Source organism: Lepisosteus oculatus, chromosome 1 (assembly GCF_040954835.1).
Source record: "Lepisosteus oculatus isolate fLepOcu1 chromosome 1, fLepOcu1.hap2, whole genome shotgun sequence".
NCBI classification, from domain to species: Eukaryota; Metazoa; Chordata; class Actinopteri; order Semionotiformes; family Lepisosteidae; genus Lepisosteus; species Lepisosteus oculatus.
In genome coordinates this window covers 66,203,843-66,229,270 of record NC_090696.1, presented here as the reverse complement: position 1 = coordinate 66,229,270, position 25,428 = coordinate 66,203,843, and the positions used below count along the sequence as shown (strand labels likewise).

The following is a 25,428-nucleotide window of genomic DNA, read 5'->3' as shown; positions in this document are numbered from 1 at the left end:
GCACCTTTTCATTGAAAACCAATGAAAGGCCTTTTTTAAGAATCTGTGAAATCCAGGAGTCACGCATAATTGAAGAAATAACACCGGGTCCACGTAGAGAAATTATTATTTATGAGGTCTGCACTGGCACGCTGACCGGCTGCGCGCACCCCGCCGCTCGGGGGCCCGGTTTGGTGGTTTCAGAGCGAGGCTGGGGGGGGCGGAGCCGCCACCGCAGAGCTGTTGCTGAGGCTGCAAGATGGCGGAGGGTCTGACAGCCCAGGAGGAGCTGGTAAGAGCGGGGTAATGGTGTCTTTTTATCCCACCTTTTGCCCGATGGCGCTTGTGTTCTTTGAAGACATTACCGCGGCAGGTAGTACGGCTGTGGCTTGTGTTGTTGATGGTGCCGGGGCTGCTCAGATCCCTTATTTATCGGGGGGTAGCTATCAAAAGCTGGAGCATGTCTTGATAGTAAAAGTGGGTGGGAGGGACAGATCGAGGGAGGAGTGAAGAAGGCCCAGTCTTGTCTATTGCGTTAATTCTTTCTTAAAGGCTCTTTTTTTTGGTTTTCCTTTCCCTACTTATTTAACTATCAAGAATATGCAGGACGTGCAAACACATGTCTTTATTTTGCACATGCCACTCGGTCTGTGAAAATGATGTTGCTGTGTTGTGAATGCGGATTCCTTCTGACTACATTCATAATTACCCATTTATTGGAAATGTTTCCCGGCCCCCATTTTTGAAAGCCTTTATATTTGTATATCTCTAGAGGTGGAAAGAGACACTTCTTACTCTGATTTCGTGATTCCGAAAGTCCGTCTACCTCACAATTACACCCTCGAACGGGTTTCTTAATGTGGTCAAAATAAAATCAACACGTCGCTACTACAGAACTGATGAAGGGCTACAGTGCATTTGGTTTGCTGTATACTGTATGTGAAAAGAGGTTTCGTTATATTGTTAAAAGTTGGGGTATTAATATTTAAGTTGCCATGCAAGTGTCAAAACTGTTTTTCTTATGCAACGTTTGTTGTGGGTATTGTAGAGGATTTAAATATGTTCAGAACTTGGTAGGGTGTGCTACATGCAACTTTTGGTGCAGTCTTTAGAAAATTTAAGTACTGTACTGCATTGGGAGTGTCTGACAGCAGGCTGCAATTAGCACTCTTCAAAAAATAGAAATTCCTGCAGTGCCAGACATCCTGAGGCTGGTCTTCATAGTCACTTGCAGCAGTACAGGTACAGACACGATTCAATAGTACTGTAGCTGCTGAGAGTTATTCATTTTTCTGGTGCCAGAAACATAGTTCCAGACCTTCTTTTGAATGTTTCTCAAGGCTCTAAATGGTGATGTCAATTCTTGAATTCCATTGCTCTGAGTAGTAGACGTATCACCAGAATGCAAAAAAGAGGTAAGACTATAGAGCTCACAAGTAATAATAGCTTACAGACTTTTCAAAGCACAGGTAATGGGGACTCTCCTCCACCACCACCATTGTGCAGCACCCACCTGGATGATGCAGTGGCAGCCAAAGTCCACCAGTACACTCACCACACTCCAGCTGTCAGTAGGGAGGAGAACAGAGTGATGAAGCCAATTCATAGTTGGGGATTATTAGGAGGCCATGATTGGTAAGGGCCAATGGGAAATTTGGCCAGGATGCCGGGGTGACACCCCTACTCTTCGAAACCCTGGAACTTTTAATGACCACAGACAGGACCTAGGTTTTAGGTCTCATCAGAAGGTGCGTTTTAACAGTATAGTGTCCCCATCACTATACTGGGGCTTTAGGACCCACACAGACTGTAAGGTGAGCACCCCCTGCTGGTCCCACAAACACCTCTTCCAGCAGCAACCTTAGCTTTTCCAGGAGGTCAGACTTGCACCTGCTGAGCTTCAGTGGGCTGCCAGATGTGAGTTGCAGGGTGATATAGCTGCTGACTGTCATCTGTGTTCCAGTATGGCACAATAATATACTTGGAAGTTCTCATAATGTTAAAGAAGGTAACAGAATAGGCTAGTTTTCCATTCATCCTTTTATTCCTCATGAGGTTTGTAGCAACCCTGTGCTTCTCCCAGAGGAGACATGCATTTGGAAAGTGAGGAGAAACTGTAGAAAAATCCCTGGGAAGCAGGGAAAAACACCCAGCATTCTTCACTTTTTATTCAAAACGGTTTTAGGCGCCAAGAGCGGGCAATCAAAGTCAATTTGCATTATGAATTAAAAATAGGAATTATTTGTTCAGGTTCTGTCAATAATGTAGTATTGATGATTAAATGACTCCTTATTTTGCTAAAATGGCAAAAGCTAAAAAGGCAAGTTATTGAATTCAATTTTGCCTGCTTCAAGAAAATAATTGTTTTTAAAGTTTGCCACTAGCTTCCTGCAAAACGAATGGCATTTCATTACAAGTGAGCGCTGTAATTTATGTCCCAGAGAAGCAGTTAAAAAGGGAAACCAAATGTTAAGTAGAGTGAAAAATGTACAGTTATGGTCACTCCATTTTAGAAATGATGATGATGATAATAATATTAATAATTGCTTACACTTATATAGCTCTTTTCTGGACACTCCACTCAAAGCGCTTTACAGGTAATGGGGACTCCCCTCCACCACCACCAATGTGCAGCATCCACCTGGATGATGCGACGGCAGCCATAGTGCGCCAGAACGCTCACCACACATCAGCTATCAGTGGGGAGGAGAGCAGAGTAATGTAGCCAATTCATAGAGGGGGATTATTAGGAGGCCATGATTGGTAAGGGCCAATTGGAAATTTGGCCAGGACACCGGGGTTACACCCCTACATCATACATGATACATGATACATCCCCTACATGATACATCAGCTCTGGACAGGGGTGCGGACAAGAGCAACCAGATACATTCTGGGACTTAAAGGAATGTCTGATATTGACTGCTGAAGGAACTTAACCTTTCTACCCTTGAACAGAGAAGACTAAGGAGGGACCCAAAAGAAGCCTGGAGAACTTGCAAGGGTACTGACATAGTCAACCCCACAGGAAACGCAAACACCAGTAGAAACTACGTGGAAGGGCACTTAAAACTGAAGGCGCGAGGCGTTTCTTTTCCCCAAGAGTTGTGGGAGTAGGGAACAAGCTACCCAGCCATGTTGTTTAAGCCAACATCGGCCTTCTTTTAAGAAACAGCTGAATGGGATCATCACACCGATGAACTTCTAACTTCCAATGGGCCTAATGGGCAGAATTGGCCTGCTCTGAGAGCTGATCTGGCCTGTAACCCTTTCCCTGAGAATTTGTTTGGCCCCAGCTCAGAGATAAAAAAAAACAGTGTGGTTATCTCTAATTGTATGGAAGGTGTGACTGTCCCATTACCAGCATCAGATGTTTGAGCACAGGCAAAACTGCTGAGTGCACGCCTGTTAACGGGAAAGGGGAAGTCCATCATGACACGGGAGGCTTTTCTGAGAAACAGGGCGGTTATCAGCGCATGTAGGTGTTCCCATTCATCTCATACCATTTCTAATTTGTGTTTACTTTGAGCCACGTCCAAGCCAGGCTTACATCTTGCCTGTTTCTTTTACTGAACGCGTGGCTTTCACCTTTAGTTTTATGAAAGCCACAGTGCTTGTATTTTTGTAGCACTGTCTCTAGTCTGCACAGCAAGGCTCTGGCCCCTTCTCACAGGTGGGGTTTGGCCCATGTCAAATAAGATTCAGGGGAATGCTGGCTAAATTGTGATTTCTTTCATTGCTTTTCTAAAATTTGTCCTACGTCCAGTTTGGCGTGGGTCATGCCTAAGCTCCCGAGAGATTGAATAAAATAGTCAGCATGCACGTATTCAGTTTGATTGTTTGGAAAATCAGTGCTGAGGTTGTAGCAAAAGACCATTCAGTCATCATCCTGTATGTGTAAGGACCTAATTGGGGATTGAACCTTTAGTTTTGCTGGATCCATCCCCCTGCCTTTACATTTTATTAACTGCTGGATCTTTGTGCGTCTTCCCACCTGGTCAGAATAGAGGGCTCCCTTGGCCAAATCACCATCCATAACGTAACGTTGATCTGGGTTCTTGAGATGGATTCATTTGAGAATGTTAATAGTGAGACTCACAACATAGTGTGGGTAAAAGGCATGTATAACTTTTGGAGAAACAAAGTTTTGAATTTCAGGGCTTGGCCATTGTCTGTGGTTTACTTGCCACTTTTTCTTCACAAATTTAAGATTAGATTAGCCCGATATATATATTTTTTCATTTCAGCGTTTCGTGGCCATCCGGAAAAAAGCTGTAATTTCGTGTGAAGCTCTAAAGGTTAAGAGGGAGCAAAGAGATCTTGACCTGGTGGAAGAACATGCATGTCAAGGGATTTTTGTCATTATTATTGCATGTTGGCATCTAATTAGGCCATATATAATTCATATGGCTGCACCTATATACTTTATATACCACACAGCTTCGGTCAAATTGTGCAGAGACATATTTAGACCTAACATATTTATCATTGAAAAAGAAACTGTGAGTTGAAGCTAGCTGAGATGGCAGAAGATCTTATCTTTTTGAGATCAGCTCTATTAATAAGACAGGTTTTTTTTTTTTCTCCAAGTGAAAGCTGCCTGTGTAAAACATTTTAAAGGAGGATGTCAGATACTGTAATATTGCGCAAAAGACGTATTCAAGAAATGGCAGTTACTCGCCAGATTTAGAGACTGGGAGATTCGCAACTCGCCAGGTTGTGCCTTTTCTGAATCACGGAAATGTTATTTTTGAACGTGTCAGAATGCAGGGGTTTATCAGTTGGACTGGTTTATAATACTTTCACGAGGATTAAAAACAGCCAAGAAAATGTTATTAAAAAAGCGTTTATTGGACATTTAGTGTTAAATTTTGCTTTTGACAAGAAGCCTGGGACCCCCATGCAGAGTGAGGAGTTAACCAAAGAGCAGCTGCAAATGTAGTGATGGGGTGGAGGAGGAATACAAAAGATAGATGTGAATCAGAAAATTATAGTATTTATATATTTTAATTTAGGAAATTACAGCAGGAATGATCAGTTTGCCTCAGCTGTCCTAAATTATGAACTTGGCTGCTGTCACCCCCCCCAAACCTTTTGTTGTTAATTCCATTTGTCCAGATTTGTGATGGCCTGTCATCGTTGAAACTGTTATACACCACAGCAACAATAGCAGGGCATGAGGTGGCACACTTCTCACCCTTTCAAACCTGAGGTTTGAAACCTGTAATGTACCTCGGCATGTTATCTCTTGGACAAGCGTTGAACTGAGATCCTGTCTAAGTGGTAATTAAAAGTCCAGTGGCCCTGTTCAAAAGAGTAGCCAGTGTTAACCCTGGTGGCTTGGCTAAACTCCACTCTTCATAGAGTTCCCCATTCATTCACTGGAAAACATTTTCCAGTACACCTCCACTTATATTTTCTGACCTGCTGTGTGCTGGGGCTACTGGCATAGAATGACTGGCTCACTTTACCGAGGTTGGTATTCCACTTAAGTGGCAGCTCCAATATGTGCCTCCCCATTTGTAAAGCACTTTGATCCTTTGAGATATACTGTAAAGTGCTATATAAATGCAGATACCACAAGAACCGTACTGTCATGGCTAAACCTGCAGAACACTCCCCCATGGACTGTAGCAAATGTATTTATTTGAAGGCTTTAAGTTGTCCAAGAATTTTGTTTTTCTGATTGTCATTACTCACTTAGCTCCTTAAATAGCATTTCTTTTTAAAGTTCCGGGAGTATATAAGGAATCTGGAGAGACATAAATTACAAAGTTACAAAACAGCATGTGTTTGGAACACTTTACTAGTTTATCACTTGACATTACTGACTAATGTACTGCATCAGAAATCGCCCTGGTAAACATTGTAGGGCAGAACTGTTTTTGGCAATTTTTCTTTTCCAGAACGAATGTTTTTTTGGGGGAATGACTGTACACAGCTTTTGGCCTCCAGAAATAAACAGAAAAAGATGTTGACGCAGGTAATAAACTTTCAGACACATGCTAGAGGACATCACACTGTGATCTTTTAAAATTCCGTTTGCTGTCTAGAGAGTCGCTTACTGTAGGTGATCTTTGTGGTCACTATGTTCAAAATGTTCTCATATTTTTGAGTTTAGTTTTTTTGCCCGTGTTGGTTCCTGGAACACTTAGAGTTAAATCCCTGAATGTGCTGTTTCTGCCATGATTTTGCATTGATGCTTAGAATTGGTGTTTGTCCATTGTCCCAGACATCTCAACTCCATTTAACTTCCAAAATGCCGTAATTGTAGTAATTATTGTAGGCTCTATGGCATTTCCATATCCTACTGCCCAAGTATGTTGAATACTTTATTATGTAGGCACAGTATAATTGTTTTAGTTGTTTACTGATCGGTAAAAAAAAGATGTGATGCGTTTATCATGATACCTTTTATTTGTCAATTTGGTCTTTTGTCCTTCTAGAATTTAACATTTTTTCAAATTAGCAGGATAAGGGAAAATAAAGTCTAACGTAGTTGCACTGTTTGCCGTGGGAGAGAAATGAAATGCTGAAAACTGCTAAGGGGGGTGTCTGAGCTGTGGACTGTAGCTGACAGCGGGTGTCGCTTAAGTTCACGGAAGACTCACTATGTTGGCCTGACTTTAAACATAAACTGGACAGCTACAGTACATGACCCAAAACAAGTGAATTAAATTATAGCGCTTTGTCGCTGGATAAATATGTCCCTGCGAAAGCAAATCCCAAGACCACTTCGGTCGAGAATGCCTGGTGAACCAGCAGACAGCAGGGAGTCTGACTGATTACTGGAGCGAGATGCAAATGAATCTGCACATGCTGCCATTGACTTCGCAGTAAATCACAAAGAAACCACATGTAAAAAAACAAGCTGTTGTGTTTAGACAAGATTGTGGAGTCTGGTAACAATGTATCCTCGGGCAGTGGGTTCAATTAAAGAGTCGATTTTTCTTTGTGAGTGTGTTGCAGAAATGGAAGATGCCAGATCTTCATGAATGTTGTGATCTGTTGAAGGAGTTATTTTTAAGACTCCTGACAAGCACTCGCTTTTTCTTTTCTTAAACACACTAAAACAGTCTCGCAGTAAGAAAAGTCCTAAAGAGAGCAAGGCTTACAGCATAAACTGTCATCCAGCACAAGAAGCTTATAAAGCCTATAAATACTTTGATGAAATACGACATCCCACATTAAATGGTTTAAGATATTGAAGTGGGTAAGAGCAGTTCAGAGGGCCTTTCATATAAGAACTTTAATGGCTTCAATCAGTGTCTAGTAAAGAACATGTGCTTGTCAACAGTATATTCTTTCTAATAGATTGAATAATCTTTTCTCCTTAATTCCAGGATTGACCTGTTATTCTCTCTGGGTCTCTTGTGAAGGTTTGCGTTGAGACTCTCAGGCCAAAAATGAAATGACTTTTAATAGCATTAAATGTGTGTTGGAAAATATCTAATCCAGATTCTAAGTTATAGTATTTCTTGGAATATAAATTGTTCCCTTACATGAAAGTGGTTATCATTTTAAGTTGGTGTAGTGAAAAAAAAAAATTATTTAGCTTCCTTAATTTTAAGTACTGTTGGCTTATTGTTTACATATAAAGGCTCTTATTGTTTCCATGAGCAACAGAGATTTAATAACCTATTTTTTTTCTTTTAAAATACTCCGTTCTCCAGCACATCAGAATGCCAGTTTTTAATTAATATGTGAATTTGGGGTATAAAGAATTTTAAAAGCCCATTCATTGTCGAATATAGACTGCTTTTCCTTCATTACATCTAGCTAGGGACTAGACCATAATTTAATTTTTAAACTGAGATAAATTACATACTGAATTTGTTAGCTTTTCAGCCACTATACTTACAACTAGCCCACTTTGTGTCATAGTCCCACTTGGCTTTGCCAATAAGGAACTGTATTTATCATTCGGGCTAGGCTACTGTAATACAAGTTCGGTGTTTGAAGGCTATTTTTGAAACCCAATTACAACAAAAGGAATTAGGAATTATCTTTTCACATACCCCAGCTTGCTCTCCATGAGACAGACAGATAGGGAGATACCCTGGGGTCAGAGCGCAGGGTCTGCCATTGTACGGCGCCCCCAGACCAGTTGGGGTTAAGGGCCTTGCTCAGGGGCCCAACGGAGTAGGATTCCTCTGCCGGCTGCGGGATTTGAACCGGCAACCTTCTAGCCACAGGCGCAGATCCTTAGCCACAGAGCCACCGCTCCGCCCAAATTAGACACAATTATGTGTCTAATTTATCTTTGTAAAATCCATGAGCACATGCTTCAATATGTATCAAAGCTGTTAGCATATACTGTACGATAAAATTACCATGTGTCTACAACCTGTGGCTTCTGATATGTTATATAGGTTACTATATCAAATTAAATGTTAGTAATCTGGATATCCACTGTTTGTGGTACTTGTTGAGTTCTTATAGTAAACGGTCCAAATCTACCCCCCCACACACTGGGCCTGGGCAGTGACCATCCAGGCTGTGGGCTGTCCCTAATGGAGTTAGTTTCCTTGTTTCTCTGGCCTAGTCTGCGAATTGTTAAAGTAGAAAATGTCTTCGGACTACATTTCCCACGACGGGCAACCTTTAGTTATACTGATGGCGACCCGAGAATCCTCATTACTCAGGTGGGGCCTAGTTGTGTTTCAACTGGTTCTGGCTACTCCCAGCTCAGTTTCACTGCCAAACACTGATTACCTTGAGTTTTACTTGAGCTGAGTGTTTTGTTTTGTTTTTTATCCCAAGGAATAATACAACTCTATCAAAAAAACTCTTTGTTCACCGTTTCAAAAACAGAAACGAAGTGAGGTACTTGTGCAAAACCTATACAGCTGCTTCATTACGCATCAGTGACTTTGGAGCTGACCCACTTTTAACAGACGAGCTCATAGTAAAAAGTTAATCGCTTCATTCTTTTTGTTACAGGCTGTGGAAGAGTTTTTCAAGGAACTGAAAAACAGAGAGCAACCCAATGTTGTCTTGGTATCCCATAACACTGCTGTGAAGTTTTTGATGGCAAGAAAGTTTGATGTCTCTCGAGCCATTGATTTATTTCAGGCCTATAAAGTAAGGATGCTTTTCTTACTTAGGTATAACTCAGGTTTTCACTGTTTTTCCCACATTCATATTCTTTATTTAAGTCATTGACCTGTGTTAAACTTAAGTATTGGTTAATTGAAAATAGTCTTGACACTCACATTTGTGTTTTTATAGTATACAATTAACATTGTTATATATCCTCTTTAACATAAAGCTCAGCTAGGTATTCAGTTAAGCCAGCACTAATGATAGAAGCCATAAATAGGATTAGACACTTATGAGCAGCTCATTCTGTTCTTATTTTAATCCCAGTTAGTCAATGGAATAAAGCAGTGTACTTGGTTTTTACCTTAAAATGCCTCAATCTCTTTCCCAGTCTTAACTGAATAATGCTTGTGTGTTTGCCTTCTCTCCCTTAATGTTTTTGTGAATCTGTGGTTTCTCATTTTATTATCGACTGGTGATCATGCGCTTTTAATGGGGCACAATGAGGGAGATGATACCCTTCTTTAATCTGAACACAAACGGTTTTATCGAATAAGTTATAAAGAACTTATTTGTAAATGTGTGACCAGTTTTGCAGGTCATTCATAAACTGTTAGCAAAACGCCTTCAGGTCTTCCTGTTTTCCTGAAAAGTTTGATATACCAGCAGGTCATATAATGTTGCCCTTGTTTTCCTGCTCAGAACACAAGATTAAAAGAAGGAATTTACAACATCAACCCTGATGAGGAGCCGCTTCGATCCGAGCTCCTGAGTGGGAAATTTACAGTCCTAGTAAGTATGATTCTTCTGTTTCGTTACTGTTGTTACTTAAACGTTTAAAAAAATGTTAATACATTTTCTGTCTGAATCTTCCTGGATGAGTAATACAGGTGAATGTCATAGTTTGGAACAAGATAAATGAATAAGCAACTGGAAAGGCATTTTACCATTTGGCTGCAGTAAAAGTAGCTCAGGGATGAACATTATTATCCTTTACTAATGGTGTTCTGTGTTTTTTGTCACGTGAATTCCCTATAAACATACCTTTGCCCAATTCTGCTTCCCAGTCAAAAAAACACAATCTGCCTCTTAAATCATTTCCACTTCACGTTCTAATTTAATATCACAGGCGGTGAAGGTTTTACCTCATCAGCCCCTCAGGTGGAGTTCACAGGTGACACTAATCCCTAGTCTCAGAGCCCACGACAGTGCAGCAGTTTGCTAACCGATACATGTGTGTTTGTAAATGGCCGTGTTTGTATTTGCCGAGATTCTTTTCAGCAGAAGAGAGGTGAACGTAGTTGGCAATAATCACAGCCGATATTTTGAACAGTTCTGGTTAAAGATGAAAACTTCCTGTGCTGTGAGAGCAATTAATGCTTTAGTATGAGAATACTGCAAGACCTGATGTGTGGAGAGCAAAACTTTGAATCTTTTAGTCAGGTTAGTACTATCTATCCACCAGAGCTATTCGGACGTGAATAATCCTCCACTCGCTACTTAAGGCCTCTCACTTGGAAAAGTCTCTAATTTGTTCTCTCTCACCCGGAATAGACAGCAGCTCCAGGTTCCAGGCTCAGCCACTCCACCCCAGGGTGTCTCCCAGCAACTTGTCAGGTGGAGGAAACCAAACTGCTCTAATACATTTTGACTAATTGGGATTTAATGAAGTTGCATTGAGTGCTCATTGCATTTTAAAAGGAAGCATGGAGCAGTATGTGTGGATAAGGAAGGGTTTTGTGCAAACCTATTGCTTAGAGTTGTAATGGAAGTTTTAAAATCCTGATAGTATAGAAAACCGTCAGCCTTGTCCCGTTGCAGTCATTTCGAATGTATGTGATGTGATTTCCAAAGGTTTGCAAAGTTTTGCTTATGTCTCTCTTGATTTATTTTTTTTTTTAGTTTTCGAAACAGTCATTTTTCATGCCCCTGAAAAGAACTGGCTTCATTTGCAGGGTTTGCTTTTAGTACCAGTCGGAAATGGGGGTTGCCTTCATGATACTGCTGTTTTCAGTAGTTAGAACTGCTCCTGCTTCAGTGCTACCTATCATCAGCCTGAATATTTAATTATGTGTTGCGGTGAAAAGTAAGTTGTTTAAAAGACTTGCAGTTTCTTGTTTTTAAAAGACATGCAGGTGAACAGTATGAAATCACTTTTATGCAACTATTAGATCTTTCAGAGAAAGGAAAGACAAATAATTCACAAAACCTTTTTTGGAAGAAGTGCACTAATCAAAAGAAACGTTGGTGGGGGGTGTTACTAAAAATGTATGCACCCTTTTCAGGTTGTCTTGTGCTCAAAGGCAATAAAAAAAGAATGTTGCATATTCTTAGGTTACTAGAACTCCAGTGAAAGGAAGTCAGATGGGACTTGACCCAAATGTCACAAGTTATTTTTTCCAGCTTTTCTGTAAATTAAACATGTAACTTCATGCAAGAACCCTCTAAATCTGTCGGGTTTAATGCTTCTCTTAAGCCTTAACTAGGTTCTGAAATTCTGTCTGTCTCGTGTGTGTGCCAGAAATCTTTCTCAAGAATAAAGGGCTTTTGTCATCGGAGCAACAGGGGATAGTCTCATTAGGTGAAAGTTAAAAGCAAGAGTTTTATCACCAAACGATAAAAAAGAGAAGACGTATTTGATACTCTTATGTAGAAAATTGTAAAATAGCTAAGACCACAGCTGTGAAAGGTTTAGAAAAAGAAGTGAAGTCTATCTGATTTGAGAAGCAGTAGAAGTAGGTGCCCCATATTATCTTATGTATGTCATATATTTTAATTTTAAAATCTCAGCTAGATAAACTGGTACCAAAGTCTCAGCTTCCACAGCAGTTTGTGTTCCGATTCACAGTACTGTATTGAGGCAAGATGTTAATGGCTTTGTTGCTTTGGTGAATTTTAATGACGTGGTTTGTCTTCAGGTGATTTTTGTTACGCATCCGCTGGCATGTCTAGTGCTTTTAACATAATTTCTTTAGAATATGGTGAATGCGTTCGATCTGATTGTGCTGTGTGTCACTGTTATTGAGCCTTTTAATGTCTGTGTTAGCCTGGGAGAGATGCAAAAGGAGCAGCGCTTGCCTTGTTCACTGCCCGTCTCCACAGACCAGACATCACTACACACAAAGCTGTGCTGCAGGCCATTATCTACCAGCTGGACAGAGCTATTGAAAGGTATTGTGAGGAGCGATGTGAGATATTTTTCGCTCGTACAGTGCTGCAGAAGTCCGTGGTAGCTTGCCGCTTTGCGTATTTTGTTTTCACTGAATTTGCAAAGAATGCATCATCAGGTGCTCAAGCACTGGGGCTGTGGGTAAATATGGAGGTAATGTACTGGGTGCGTCTGTATTAGTACCCATGCAGGTGGGAACCTTAGCTGTAAGAGAGCAGGTTTTCCTTCCATTTAGAGAGACTTGACTGTCAGATGGAATGCCAGAGCCTCCATATGTGCCAACAACTGTAAACCTATTCATTGTGTGTGGGATTGGCAGATGAAAGTCTTTTGCAGTCATTTGCACCCCTGGTTATCAAACGTTTGATCTTGCTGGTTGCTGGTTGCAAGATCCGCTGTCGTTTTGAAAATGTCGTGATGTTTTTTTAGCCATTTAAGGCTAATTCTCTTAACCTCAAGATGCTAAGACTATTATTTTGGTACTTTAATAATAAAAACAGATCACTAAAATAAGATTCTTATTAAGTTAACCTTTGTCACCAGGTTGTTGGCAAGATGTTGTGATTTGAAAGTCTCGTGTTTGTTGTATCTGCATTATAATGTTCTTTCCCGTTTTTCCCAGTATACAGACACAGCGAGCGGGTCTGATATTCATCTATGACATGACCCATTCAACATATGGAAACTTTGATTACGAGCTGTGCGTGAAAATTTTGAATCTTCTGAAGGTAATTTTTTTTTCCTTAAGAAGAGTGTGAATTTCTCGTCCTTGTCCGTTAAAGAGGAAACGCAGTGCTTATAATTTGACTGCTTTGGTTTCATTGGACAGCTTTGAGTCAGTGTTTTAAAATGAATCCAAAGTTTACATGAGTGACATCCTCTGTTTTTTTTTCCAACCTTGAGAAAGCTTTTTCTTAGATGTTTTTAGTAGAGGACTGATTTGAAGGACCATTTTTTAATGCCATACTTCATTACTGTGTGTTGTTTTGTTTTCTGCTGTACTGTATACAGTATTTGTCTGTCTTTTGTTTTATATATTTGCTCTCGTGTTAGCTTTTTTTGATAAGCTGTGCAAAGTGGGTGAGCTTGGAAGGATAGGCTTACTTTTTAAGAATGTTTAGCATTTGGTTCTTAAGTAATAAAGGTATATTATAAATGTTGTTCTAATCCAATGCTCTCGAATAGTGCACTGTTTGTTTTAATGGTCAAACATGGGTATGGTTACTAGTGACTGTATCACAGTAAATGAAGAAGAGTATAAAGCTTGTGACTAAGGACAATAGGATATCCTGTCCTGAAGAGGATTCATTTATAAAACAGTCAAGGAAAAAAAGGAAATTTGTAAAGAGCATTTAAACCGACATCCTAAAAATCAGCATAAAACAAACCAATATCTTTAATTTACAAACTGGCATTTCTTTTTTATATCAGGAGAGGCTTTAAGACAAAAAAGAAATATCTGTCCAGGTCTGGGTTATTCAGATAGCAGAACATGGCCACAGCAGTTGTTGGTTTCAGAATATCTCCTATGTACAGTTAAATACATTGTCAGTAAAATGTAAAAATGTCCAAGGGAAGGTAAATTCTTTTGATTTCCATTGTTATTGTCATGTATTTCACTGGGTTTTGTTATGTCATTGATTGATCGAAAACACTCCATAAATTGTCAAAGTGAAAAGCCTACAGGTCCTCTTAAATTAGTTATAAATATAAAATGGAAAATAATTGAGTAACTATTCTCCCGCTTTTACTATGACACACCCACAGTAAATAGGCTCTGATGCAACCAGTTGTCTTAAAAAGTCACAGTTTGTTGAACGAACTGTGCAATTAGGGTGTTTCACACAGTTTCAGGATAAAAATACCCATCTCTGGACAGAGAATGTGTTTTCACTTTGTCATTATAGAGTGTTTGTGTTGATGAATGGCGAAGAATCGCATATAGATACAGTAATGTGTGAAAACGTCCAAGGAAGGTGAATAATTTTGATAAATGTGGATCCACGTCATCCCTGAATTACACATTTATCCATTGCTCTTCGTTCCTAAACATTGAATCAAGGGATGTTAGTTACAAAACTGTATTTATATCGCAGATATCACTGCTCTGGAATCAGTCCAAAGAGCAACCAGATCCACTCAGGGACTTAAAGAAATGTCCTGCATTGATACACTGAAGGAAATGAACCTTATTAGTCTTGAACAAAGGAGAATACAAGCGCATCTGATAGCATCTGAACTATTCAAAATCCTCAAGGGCCTTGACAATGTCAACCCAACGGGCTTCTTCAGGAAAATTGGTGCAACACGAACCAGAGGACAAGGCAAGAAACTGCATGGATGTGCATTTAAAATCGAAGTCGGGGGGCACTTGTTGGCCCGAAGGCTACTATATTCTGCAACAGTTCCCCAGCCATGTTGTTGAAGCTGATCCCCTGGCTTCATTCAAGAAATGGCTAAAAGAGATCCTGTGATCAGTTCGTGAATAAATCTGAAACAAGCAAGAGTGCCTCCTCTCATATGAAACTGTCCTTGCTTCTGTAGTGGAGTTTCACTGGAGTCCATTTTAGACGGTGGGTTTTTATTTGTCATTGAACAATCATGGCTGCTCTAAAATTGCAGATTGGAAACGTAAACATGCCACATTCCTGTCTCCTCTATTAATTTCCCCAGTGGATGCGTGTGCATGTTCCTCTGTAATATTCCTATGAAGAGGTCTTTAATGTGTTTTTCCTTCACCAGGGTGCATTTCCAGCCCGGCTCAAGTGTGTGTTCATCGTCTCCTCTCCGCTGTGGTTCCGCGCACCCTTCGCCGTTCTCAGGCTGTTTGTGAGGGAGAAGCTACGAGAGAGGGTATCCTATTTCATTATCCCAGGCTCCATTAAGTATTTCTAAAACCTGTCTGTTCCATACAATTTCCACTTCCACTTCATTCCCTTTCCTCATCCCGTCCTTTTAAATCATGCAAGGTGCCTAATATTAGCAGACAGGCAGTAAGCCTGTAACTTAACATGGACCACCAAAAACTAGGGTGCAGTTGTTGTTGGAATGGAAAAAATTAGAATGTAGCAAGTCTTCCTGTTCAGACGTGTTCAGTACTTGTTGTGGGTACAGTACTAAGCCTCTCTTAAAAATAATTCAACCTCATTTTTTACCTTCCTGATACCAAGAAAGCCAGGCAATGCCATCTCGTTCACTGTTTTGAAACAGGAACAGTGGACTAGATATGTCTGGCCACCGATATGTTTATGTCTTCCAGCATTGAGTGCTTCCCTGTTTTCACTCTTTTGCTTATTGCTATTCAGAATGACAACAGTATTTAAGGATAGCTCAAAATAGTTCAAAATGAAATATCACATTAAGAAAAACCATGTATGGTTACTGTGTCTAAGGATTGTAAATGAATTTTCTATGACCCATTTTAATTTCAGAAGCAGGAAACAAGAAACTGTTCTTTCACTCTTAATAAAGCTCATCAGCGTGGTATAGCAATATTTTGACTGGTAAAAAGGACTTTGTTTTTATAAGGAGCCATTCGGGGTTATGGTATCCCAAAGCAAAACAGTAATGTGAATTATGGGACACATGCACATTAATTAGCTATGACATCTTTCACCATGTGAATCGACACGTCTAAAGACTTTTAATTCTGCTCCACGTGAGAAAGTGAAAGCCCGTAAATCATATTAGTATGAAATATTATGTTGCTTTCCTCAGGCCAGGGAATAATATATCTGTGGTAAAGGTTAATTGGAGTAAATAAACATAGGCTGTGTTGTTTTAATCCACTGCCAGTGACTATACACCATACTGTATGTACAGACCGTCTTACATGACCCAGAGAAAAAATGTTCCAATGAATTCTTATACAACCTCTCACAGTATCATCGATTGGATAGACGGTAAGCAAGCTTGTGAAGACAGTCCATTTGCCAAATTAAATTAAAAATACAACTTGGTGTATTCAATTGAAAGCTCATTTTACGCATCGCATAAACAGTCCTGTACTTTCGAAGATCGATGTTCATGTGGAATATGAGAATTTCTGATTTTATAAATTGACGGAATACTTTGTTTTCCTTTTAGTGTTTCCATAGTTTAAATTATTTAAAACTTTTTTTCATCCGTATATGAGGCTCAACTCATTCAAATATAGAAAAAAGCTGTTGGCAAAAGACTACAGCTTTCATGGTTTTGTCACCTTCTCTTATCGATTGCCTTCAATTTGACACACAAGTCACGGGGGCTTTTCCATCTCTGTTTTTAAAACTGCAGTCAGACACGTGAAAGAAAGCAGATTTGTTAATTGCTTCCCATGTTTGTCAGTGGAAAACTGAATTCTTTACTGATGTCAGATGAAATCAGTTTTGTGAACCTGTAGTTTGCATTTCCTATGAATCTTTCTCAGCCCTTACCCCTTGTTACCACTTTACTGTGGGAGAATTTTCCCCCCTTCCTTGTGTCAGCATTCCTTAGTGGTTCAGGGTGCTGTGAAATCTTGTTTGGAAAAATTCCAAACCCGTGTAATCCGGCGTTTCACATCTTTATGCACTTTTGAACTCCTGAGTCAGAGTTCTCTGCCAGAAGGTTTTTTTATCCTGAGTATTTGTGCAGCCAGTCACTAGCCTGACACACAGGTGGCAGCTGAATGGAAACGGGTGTTATGAACATTGTGCTGAATGGAACGACTTCCAGTATCTCAGAATGGTCTGTGAAGCTCCTGGTGCACAGCTATTTTTTTTGTAGCTCCACGTGATTTGGCCCGTTTCTAGACACAGAATAGCCAAGTAATGACAAAATAAAAAGGCAAGGCACTCTACTTTAACTTGGATTCTGAGGAGTTCAAGTCCGAGACTGCCTGCCTGAAAAAATCCTTTTTAAATTTAAAAAGCATTTTTAGTCTGTAGGTGAGCATTAGCAGTTTATGAACAACTACAAAATGGCCTTATTATTTAGGTTTACTATTAAACTAAGTAAGCAGTAGGCTTCTCCTGGTCACACAATTAATAAGGATTAATAACATACTACTGTATAACGCTGGCTTATGTCTATTTCGTAAGAATAGCGGTTGAGATTTAGATGTGTGGTAGAATAAGAAGAGGTTGAGGCAGTGTTGTCAGTCTTTGTTCTTTATCCGTTTGAAGGTATGCACTGTGAAGGCCCATGAGCTGGCCAGCCACATCCCCATGGAATCACTGCCAGAGCATCTAGGAGGCTCTTCCCAATACAGCCACGTCGCCTGGATCCAAGCTTGTGTGAACTCCAGCCAGAGCCAGCAGAAGGGGGACTGCATGGGCAATCTCCTCCACTCCTTCTCCTTGGAGCAGACGCCCAACAACAGCGACGGACTGAACTCCAACTGCGCGCCGCACGCCCTGACCGACAACACCGCGCACCTGCACAATCACTACCACGAGAATCGGACTAGCAACTTCCAGGCGGCCCCCAGCGCCCAGGGCAACTGCCAGCACTGGAACGGCTCAGCGCTGTGCGCGAACGTCCAGGGGGGCGACGGCAGGGACCGCGCGGCCAACGCCAACGGGCGGAGGCCCCCCCCGCAGTCGGAGACGCCCCCGGACACGCCCTTGCACAAGCACGCCGCCGAGGAGGCGCACGTTCCCCCCCTGCCGCAGAAGTCGCGGCCTCTGCCCACCGCGGCCGAGCTGTCTATCCACGTGCCGGAAGGAGGAGGGATGTCCGTCCAGGAGCTAGTGCTGCATGTCAAAAGGAAAAAAAAGAAGGGCATCTATCAGGAGTACGAGGAGATCAGGAAAGAGCCCCCATCCGGCACCTTCGACTACTCAAAGTAAGGAATCGCGTCGTGGGGCGGGAGGCATCCTTCCCAGCATGCCCTGCGGAGCAGGGTTTGACAGTACTGTCTGCTGCTGACAGCTCAGGCACAGGTGTTGGCAGCTTTTCCTCCAGATGAATGACTTTTGGCTTGAAAGCCTGTTTTCTTTGGGAACGGAGGATACAGATGGAATGAGTGTCCATTTACCCAATTGTTTTAGTTCCTTCAAAGTTCACAGTAAGATTCGGAATGTCTTTAAAGTCGAGGATCATAGCAGTAGAGTCATATTTCTGTGAGTTTCCCTAAAACGGCAGTGAGTGTCAAGCTGTAAAACTTGAGCAATGTTAAAGCCTCAGCGTGTACACAGTTAACAAATGAAGCCCATTGAACCCATTTGGTAGTTAATTGGTCCAAGGAACTCATCCTGCTTTCCCAGCTGAAAAGCCTTCTCTCAGAGTTCAGTGCACCTCTTTGTAGTTCCCTCTACAAATGTAAAAGCTTTTGCATAAATTTGTAAAATCTGTATTTAGATACTACACTATTCTCTCGAGACAATCTAGTTGTGATCAGGGCTTGTTCAAGAAAATTATTAACTTATTTTACATTATTATTACTGCATATAATCTTGTTGTGTGAAGGCCCTGCTGTCAAAGACGTGATCACAATCACAGATAACTGATTTGTTTTAACATTTTTGTAAATATCTATGTAGCATATCATATTTGTAGAGTCTTGGGGCAGCCGGACTCACTTTGACATTTGCTGTAATATAACAAGTTGTTATAACTATTGCATTTTTGCTTATTTACCTGTGGAAAATGAAAAACCCATATACCAGTCACTGGTTGTATAATACAAAAAAAAGTCAGGCTTGCTGTCAAGAGTAAGGAAATACAGCATTTAATAACAAAGACATCTTGGCAGCAGTGAGATCCTGAATCTGATGAGAACAAGAATCTTGCCAGCATAAACACATTCTATTTCAACAGGGGGTGAGATGATATTGAATCCTTCTGTAGAGCCAAGTGATAGAGTGTAGAAATAGGTCATTGCCTAGAGTTCTACAAAATTCCAGTTCCGATGAAGGCATCTTCCTAGGGTCGGTACTGAACAAATTGACTCTGCTGTCCAATTTGAAATGTTTCAGATTTTTAGAAACTGCAGGATTTGGAAGAACTGTACCGACGAAGCAGAAGAACATCTGTTTCCACTTTAACTCCTAGGTCTCTCTATGGAAGCACCTGGTGTAGGCTGCTATATTGAAGAGCCTGTTGCTGATCAAGTGTGAAATGGCAACAGGCTGTATCAATCACTGCGTTGGCCCTCTAGATTGCCTGCTGATCTCAGCTGCTAAGACAAGTCACAGTACCTGCTTTTGTTTGTTTTCAGGAAGCCTTATAATCAAATTAGAAATCGGTACAGCGATGTCTTGTGTCTGGATCATTCCAGAGTAAAACTAAGCCCTGTGAATGACGAAGATGAGGTAAGTAATATTGACTTGATTGATGACCTTTTTAAGAATAAAAATAATTTTAATTATTCAGTAGCAATAAAGTTGCACACTCATTGCTTTTAAGTATACAGTACAGACTGTGCAAAGATCAAATAGTTTAAAAACTTAGAGACTTAAACACTTCTTAAACTGCATCTGCATATCTCCATTCAGTTATGGTCTCCACGTTATAAAAAAAACTAACGTTTTTAGGGATATTTATGTTTTCTTGAGCATAAATGGAGCCTTTATTTTTGTGCCCAGACCAGATTAAATCTCAGCTGCCAGTCCCAGCACACAAACCCATTGTATGGTAGCAATTCTTTTGGATAGAATGAAGAGGCCTCTTGTAAACAGAAAAACTACCATCAAGTACCCGGTTTAAGATTTGTAGTTCTCAGCTGGGGTGAAATTTTGTTTGTACCTTGGGGAAGAAGCTTGATTCTTGAATCTTGGCTGACACCATCTCAATAAAAGATGCCGATGCAAGTGTTTATGTAGTGAAACAATGTTTGGAATTTTGAAGGGTTAACAGATTCTAATCCTGTAACTACAGTGTAATCTGTCGACAGTGTTTTTAATCCTGCTTAGTTTGTCGGACCTGCATTGGCTGAAACAAAATATGCGATAATCATAGTTCTGATGCTTTAGATTGCACAGGACTGAACAACAACATTTTTTGCTCATCATTTCTGGAATTCTGTGCCCTGTTCAAATCTGAATGCATTGTATTCAGCCAGGATAATAGGTTTTCAATGCAGCACTTGTACACTGAAAGCATGGCTGGCTAGTACAAATGTATTCCATCTTGTCCATGTGCAGTGTTTTGGCACATCCAGCACCTCAGTTGTTATCCTGATCATGTTAGTCATCAATAAGAAATTGTGGAGAATTTCTGCAGTGGAGTGAAGTGTTAAGTAGTGTGAAATGCAGCTGGCTAGCTTTGTGCAGTAACCAGATATATTTATTACCTCTCAGACGTCTGATTACATCAATGCGAGCTTCATGGATGGATATAAGCGGAAAAGTGCCTATATAGCAACACAGGGTAAGTGGTTAAATTTCAGAGAGCTATTTTTTGCATGAGCCAAATTGTTCAAAACCCTTTGTGGATTTTAAGAGTAAATATTAGTCTTTTTCTTGTATTATTGCACCCTTTTCCTTCAATGCCAAACAGATGGCAGTGTGGAGTAATTATGGAATTTACTGTGTGGGATTTGTTGATTGTCTCTTTAATTTTGATTGCTTATAGAAAACTGTCCAGTTAGAAGGCTTGCCACAATGCTGTATATCATGTTACTAATGTGGATTTCTTTAGGGCCTTTGCCAAAAACATTTGGCGATTTCTGGCGCATGGTATGGGAACAGAGGGTATTAATTATTGTAATGACAACAAGGTAATTACTTCAGGTCTTTCCTTCTTTGTTTCATATTTTGCTGTTTTGCTGCTGTTTCAAAATCAGAATTTCACAAAATGTACTACCATTGTTTTCAGAGTTGTGGAAAGGGGTAGAGTAAAATGTGGACAATACTGGCCTCTTGAGCCTGGCAAAATGGAGGAGTATGGGCAATTCCTAATAAAAAATGTTCACATAAAGATGTTTCAAGACTTCAAGCTTTCCCATTTAGAGGTTTACAACATGGAGGTAAGATGATGATACCTAACTATTCATTATCATGTTCTGTGTGCTTTTGCTTTGGGGGAAAAAAAATACATTAATCGCATCTCAAGCAGGCTGTGTTTGCGGCCTTAAATCTGGGCATTACATAATCTTAGTTTTAAAAGTATGGAAAATCACATTTTTGTTTGACGTTGCCAGACCTCCTCAGTATGTAAGAAACTTGAACCTTTTGACCTGCTGTAATTTAGAAATGAGCTAGGCTCTCTTTGTCAGTATGAGCTTGCCACAGATTCCAAATTTCACGTACTTGCCTTCTTTAACTCTGGTTTTCTAACATTTTAATCTTGGGTTTTTCTTTTAATAAACACAAACGTTTGAAAGGCAGAATTGCTCTGGATTATAGGTCATTGGGTAACTATGGTGCCCTGAGTCATTTTAACACACACAGTCCTAACATTTAATTAAAATGTGAAAATGCATGCCCATCTCGTTTGAGACATTGAAGAAAACTGCTGGACTTAAAGGACACAGTCCTCAGGGTGTTCCTCGTGCTAGAGATGTCACATACACCCCTTTGCTAAATGGAAACTGGTTAAAACAGTAGCTTGAATGTGTGTTTTTTCATGTGCATATTAGTGTGGTTCCTGGCAACTACAGATGTATACATACTGTATTTGTATATATGTGCCTACATTTGTATAGAAGTAAGATGTGACTAGAATTGTTCATTATTTTTCCTGTAAGCATTTCTAAATAGCATTTGTGGGGTAAGTAATGGTGTTTTGTTTTTTTTGGTTGTCTAGACAAAGGAGAGCAGGGATGTCGCACATTATCTGTACATGAGCTGGCCTGACTTTGGGGTTCCCAAGTCAGCCTCGGCCATGCTGGATTTCCGGGCTCAGGTGAAGCAGCACCAGGAGGCTGCGGTCCAGGCCCTGGGCTCTGAGTGGACCGGGCCAGCGGGAGGCCCACCGGTGGTGGTCCACTGCAGCGCGGGAATCGGAAGAACAGGTACTGGGGCGTGCGCTGGAGGCCGAAAGTTCTGGCTGCTGGTTTTCGGCCCGGGCCAGGGAAAGCAGATTTCTTCTGTAGGCCGGAAGTACGAGCCCCAGGCTTTTCAAATTCCCCCAGGAATATCACTTCATTTATATTTATGTCCATGAGTGTAAAGATTATGAAACGTGCAGCAGACATTTGCGGTCTCTGTATACACCCTGGTGGATTTTAAAGAATCCATCACCAATCTGGACCTGCTTGTCATTTCACAGACCTGGTCTCAAGCCAGCAGAGCAATCCTACTCCGTTGGGCCCCTGAGTAAGGCCCTTAACCCCAACTGCTCCAGGGGCACTGTACGATGGCTGACCCTGTGCTCTGACCCCAGGCTCTCTCCCTGTCTGTGTGTCTCATGGAGAGCAAGCTGGGGTATATGAAAGGACGAATTCCTAATGCCAGAAAATTGTATATGTATAAAGTGATCTTATCTAACATGTACAGGCTAGACCTTGACAGACCTCGTACAACTTTTATACTTTTTTTTTAACTTGCTTTCGAGGTTCTTGCCTCTCCGTTTCTTTCGGCCGTGTCAGATGGGTTTAAACTGAATTTCAGAACCCAACGGTTGCGTATGTTCAACTGGCTGTCTTACTTTCCAGATGAGTTTCTTTTACACTATCTCATGTCAAATAAAAATAAAAAAACAACTGGAAGTAGTAAACCAGACAGGGATGGAGGAACTGCACCTCCTTTTATCACTGTTTTTCCCCTCCTTGCCTTCATAACCAAAATTTCACGTTAAGTGCATGGGGGAATAAAAGGTCCTACAGGCATTTGCAAGTGCAGTTTGTTTTAGTGGACTGACTCTCTGAAAGATAGTAGCAGTTGAAGCACTTTCATGGTACGCCTTTTAGGTAAAGTATTCCTTAGCCCCCCTCCTCCCCCCCCAAAAAAGAGGCATCCTTTTCCACAGTGCACCCCGTCAGGAAAGTCGGGGTGCAAGCAGTGCCCTTCAGTTGTGGTAGCCAGCTAGAGGAATTCTTTTCAGACACCGTTTCTAAAACGGCCATCTCAAATACCTGCGCAGGGGGAAACAAAAACAAGTTTAGGTAACGACTTGGAGATACAGAGCAGTCTCATTCTGTTCTTTAGATGTATTTGGCCCTATCTTGTATTTAATTTTTCTCTCTTTCCTTGTACCGGTCCAGGTACGTTTTGCACTCTTGACATCTGCCTCTCGAGGCTGGAGGATATCGGTACGGTGGATGTGAACCAGACGGTGAGGCGAATGCGGACTCAGCGGGCCTTCAGCATCCAGACCTGGGACCAGTATTATTTCTGTTACATGGCCGTCATCGAGTACGCCCAGCGCCGGGGGCTGCTGGCCCCAGTGGAGTGGTCGGACTCCGATCTGGAGACGGACAGCGAGTGAGTCCTCCCCCCCCCCCCTGCCCACCACACCACCACCCGGAGAGAGTCGGCGTTTCTCCGGCAGGTTCCGCGCGGGGGGTTTTCCCAAGAGGAACGCTGTCGGGGCAGCGCGTCTTACGAGTCTGTAGCATTATTGACTTGCACAACCCACGGAATGGCAAACTTGAAATGATTCGTGTTTGTTTGTTTCCCCCCTCCTCCTCTTCCCCTTTGCGGTTTCGTTTTGCACTTGTGCTTGAGATGTGTACACGGGGAAAAAAAAAAAGAAAAAAAACTTGAACGTTTAAAAAAAAAAAATGAAAACAAGCTTTGTCAAGTTTGAAGTTTATAAATTATGGCCTTTGTACATTATCTATGTGTCGGTATAGTTTTGTCCGTCAACGGTCCATTATTTTAGCTTTTTTGTACTGTATTAAGTGTACTCTGTGATTGTTAAAATATATACTAACCCTAATGCCAAAGGTATTGCCTAGAATGCTTGGATGTTTTCTGGATAATTGATATCATCCCTGTATATTCTTGTACCATACATTTATAATGTGCCGAAAATCTTTGACAGCCTCATTTTAATATGATAGACTGATCATTGTTAGCCAGAACATAGTAATCTAGCATATTTAAAGATAATATTGATGATAATAGTAACAATGTAAACCTGTGTGGTTGTTCAGGTCTTACTGAATTCAGTCGGTTTCTGGGTTACATGCATAAATTGGCCTTAACTCTTCTGATGTTTATTACACTGCCATTAAAACTTATTTTTAGGACCTGTCCGTTAACTTCCTATTTTGTTAACATTTCCTTCCTATTTATCTTCAGCTGACACTACGAGAGTGCAGTGTTTTGTCATGAGTTTGACACTGCCTTACTGTTATGTGCCTTCTAGTTATCCATGCACAATGTACATGTGTGCTAGCAACTGACGTAAACTTGCATACCAGGATTGAACATTTTTGTAATCTCAGGGGACAATTCATTGTTGCTAGTGTCAAAATTCATTTCCATGGGTTCACCGCTGTTAACGTGTCATGTTTGATTTTTTTTCTTTTGTATTTTATATACTGTATTTTATTTTATTTTATTTATGTGGCTTTGTAAACTTTGACAGTATTAATAAATGATTGTTGGTACGATGCAAAAAGTAACTTTTAATTTGATAAAGGATATTGCAGAGTTACGCTGAAGTTTTTTTTTTGCAAGTTATTTCTTGCCAATATATAGAGAATACTTTAGGAAAAGGATTGATATTGTATTACAGTTATGGAAATGAACAGAAAATTCACCCAGCATCATGTCTTGTGAATTTGTTATTCTGTTGGATTTCTGAACTCTTCAGCAGGGATTGAAATCTTTTTGGAAACTATGTTCATGAATGAGGACAGTCGTTTTTGTTAATAGTAGTGGTGAGATGTTTAGTGTTTCTCTGAACACTACAATATGCCTGAACACTCAATTCTGTATGCCAGCCAGATGTCCTGGGTCACCTGGGTTCTGTTCTGATGTTGAATTTGTGAATCCAAACTGATTTTCCATCCATATCTGATTTATAGTGTAGTAAAAATGCATATTCTGGAAAAGTATTGTGTTTGATGTCTTTGTCTTTTGCCCTCTGTCTCATTATGAAACAATATAATAGCAGCAGTATGCAGGCCCGTGTGGAAGAACATTTCTAAGCATGTTTCCTCTTTCATGCAAGCGATCTTTAAGAGAAACCTTGTACTCTGCCCCCTCACTCCACTCCTGCTCCAGGACAGATGTCTTCTTCTCATTTTCCTTCAAGGCCTGTAAATAATTCTCCAATGCCTTGCTCTTCCTACCACACCACTTCAGAATCCATGCCACAGTCTCGCCAATCTCAAGAGTTTATTTCATGCAGTCCAACAGTCGTCTTGAATCTGGGGTTACTGT

General features: G+C 40.8%; 1 protein-coding gene across 2 annotated transcripts; it reads left to right on the top strand.

Moving 5' to 3' along the window:
• Window positions 1-174: 174 nt before the first annotated feature.
• Window positions 175-25,097, top strand: ptpn9b (protein tyrosine phosphatase non-receptor type 9b). Of its 2 annotated transcripts, XM_015345869.2 has the most exons (14): window positions 175-271; window positions 8,923-9,063; window positions 9,724-9,813; window positions 10,576-10,638; window positions 12,068-12,192; window positions 12,813-12,918; window positions 14,933-15,043; window positions 17,335-17,996; window positions 19,371-19,464; window positions 20,452-20,521; window positions 20,792-20,870; window positions 20,969-21,119; window positions 21,899-22,106; window positions 23,298-25,097. In XM_015345869.2, exons 1-14 carry the CDS (start codon window positions 239-241, stop codon window positions 23,519-23,521), a joined length of 2,157 nt encoding a protein of 718 aa, XP_015201355.2. In that variant the 5' UTR covers window positions 175-238; the 3' UTR covers window positions 23,522-25,097. The 2 variants fall into 2 exon arrangements, with proteins under 2 accessions (XP_015201355.2, XP_006629971.2); XM_006629908.3 differs by lacking the exon at window positions 10,576-10,638.
• Window positions 25,098-25,428: the final 331 nt, after the last annotated feature.

Excerpts from the sequence above, each read along its gene's own strand:
- ptpn9b (XM_015345869.2), top strand. The coding sequence starts at position 239 with ATGGCGGAGGGTCTGACAGCCCAGGAGGAGCTG. Across the intron at positions 9,064-9,723 it reads ATTTATTTCAGGCCTATAAA|AACACAAGATTAAAAGAAGG; the intron begins GTAAGGATGCTT and ends TTTCCTGCTCAG. Across the intron at positions 21,120-21,898 it reads TAGAGGTTTACAACATGGAG|ACAAAGGAGAGCAGGGATGT; the intron begins GTAAGATGATGA and ends TTGGTTGTCTAG.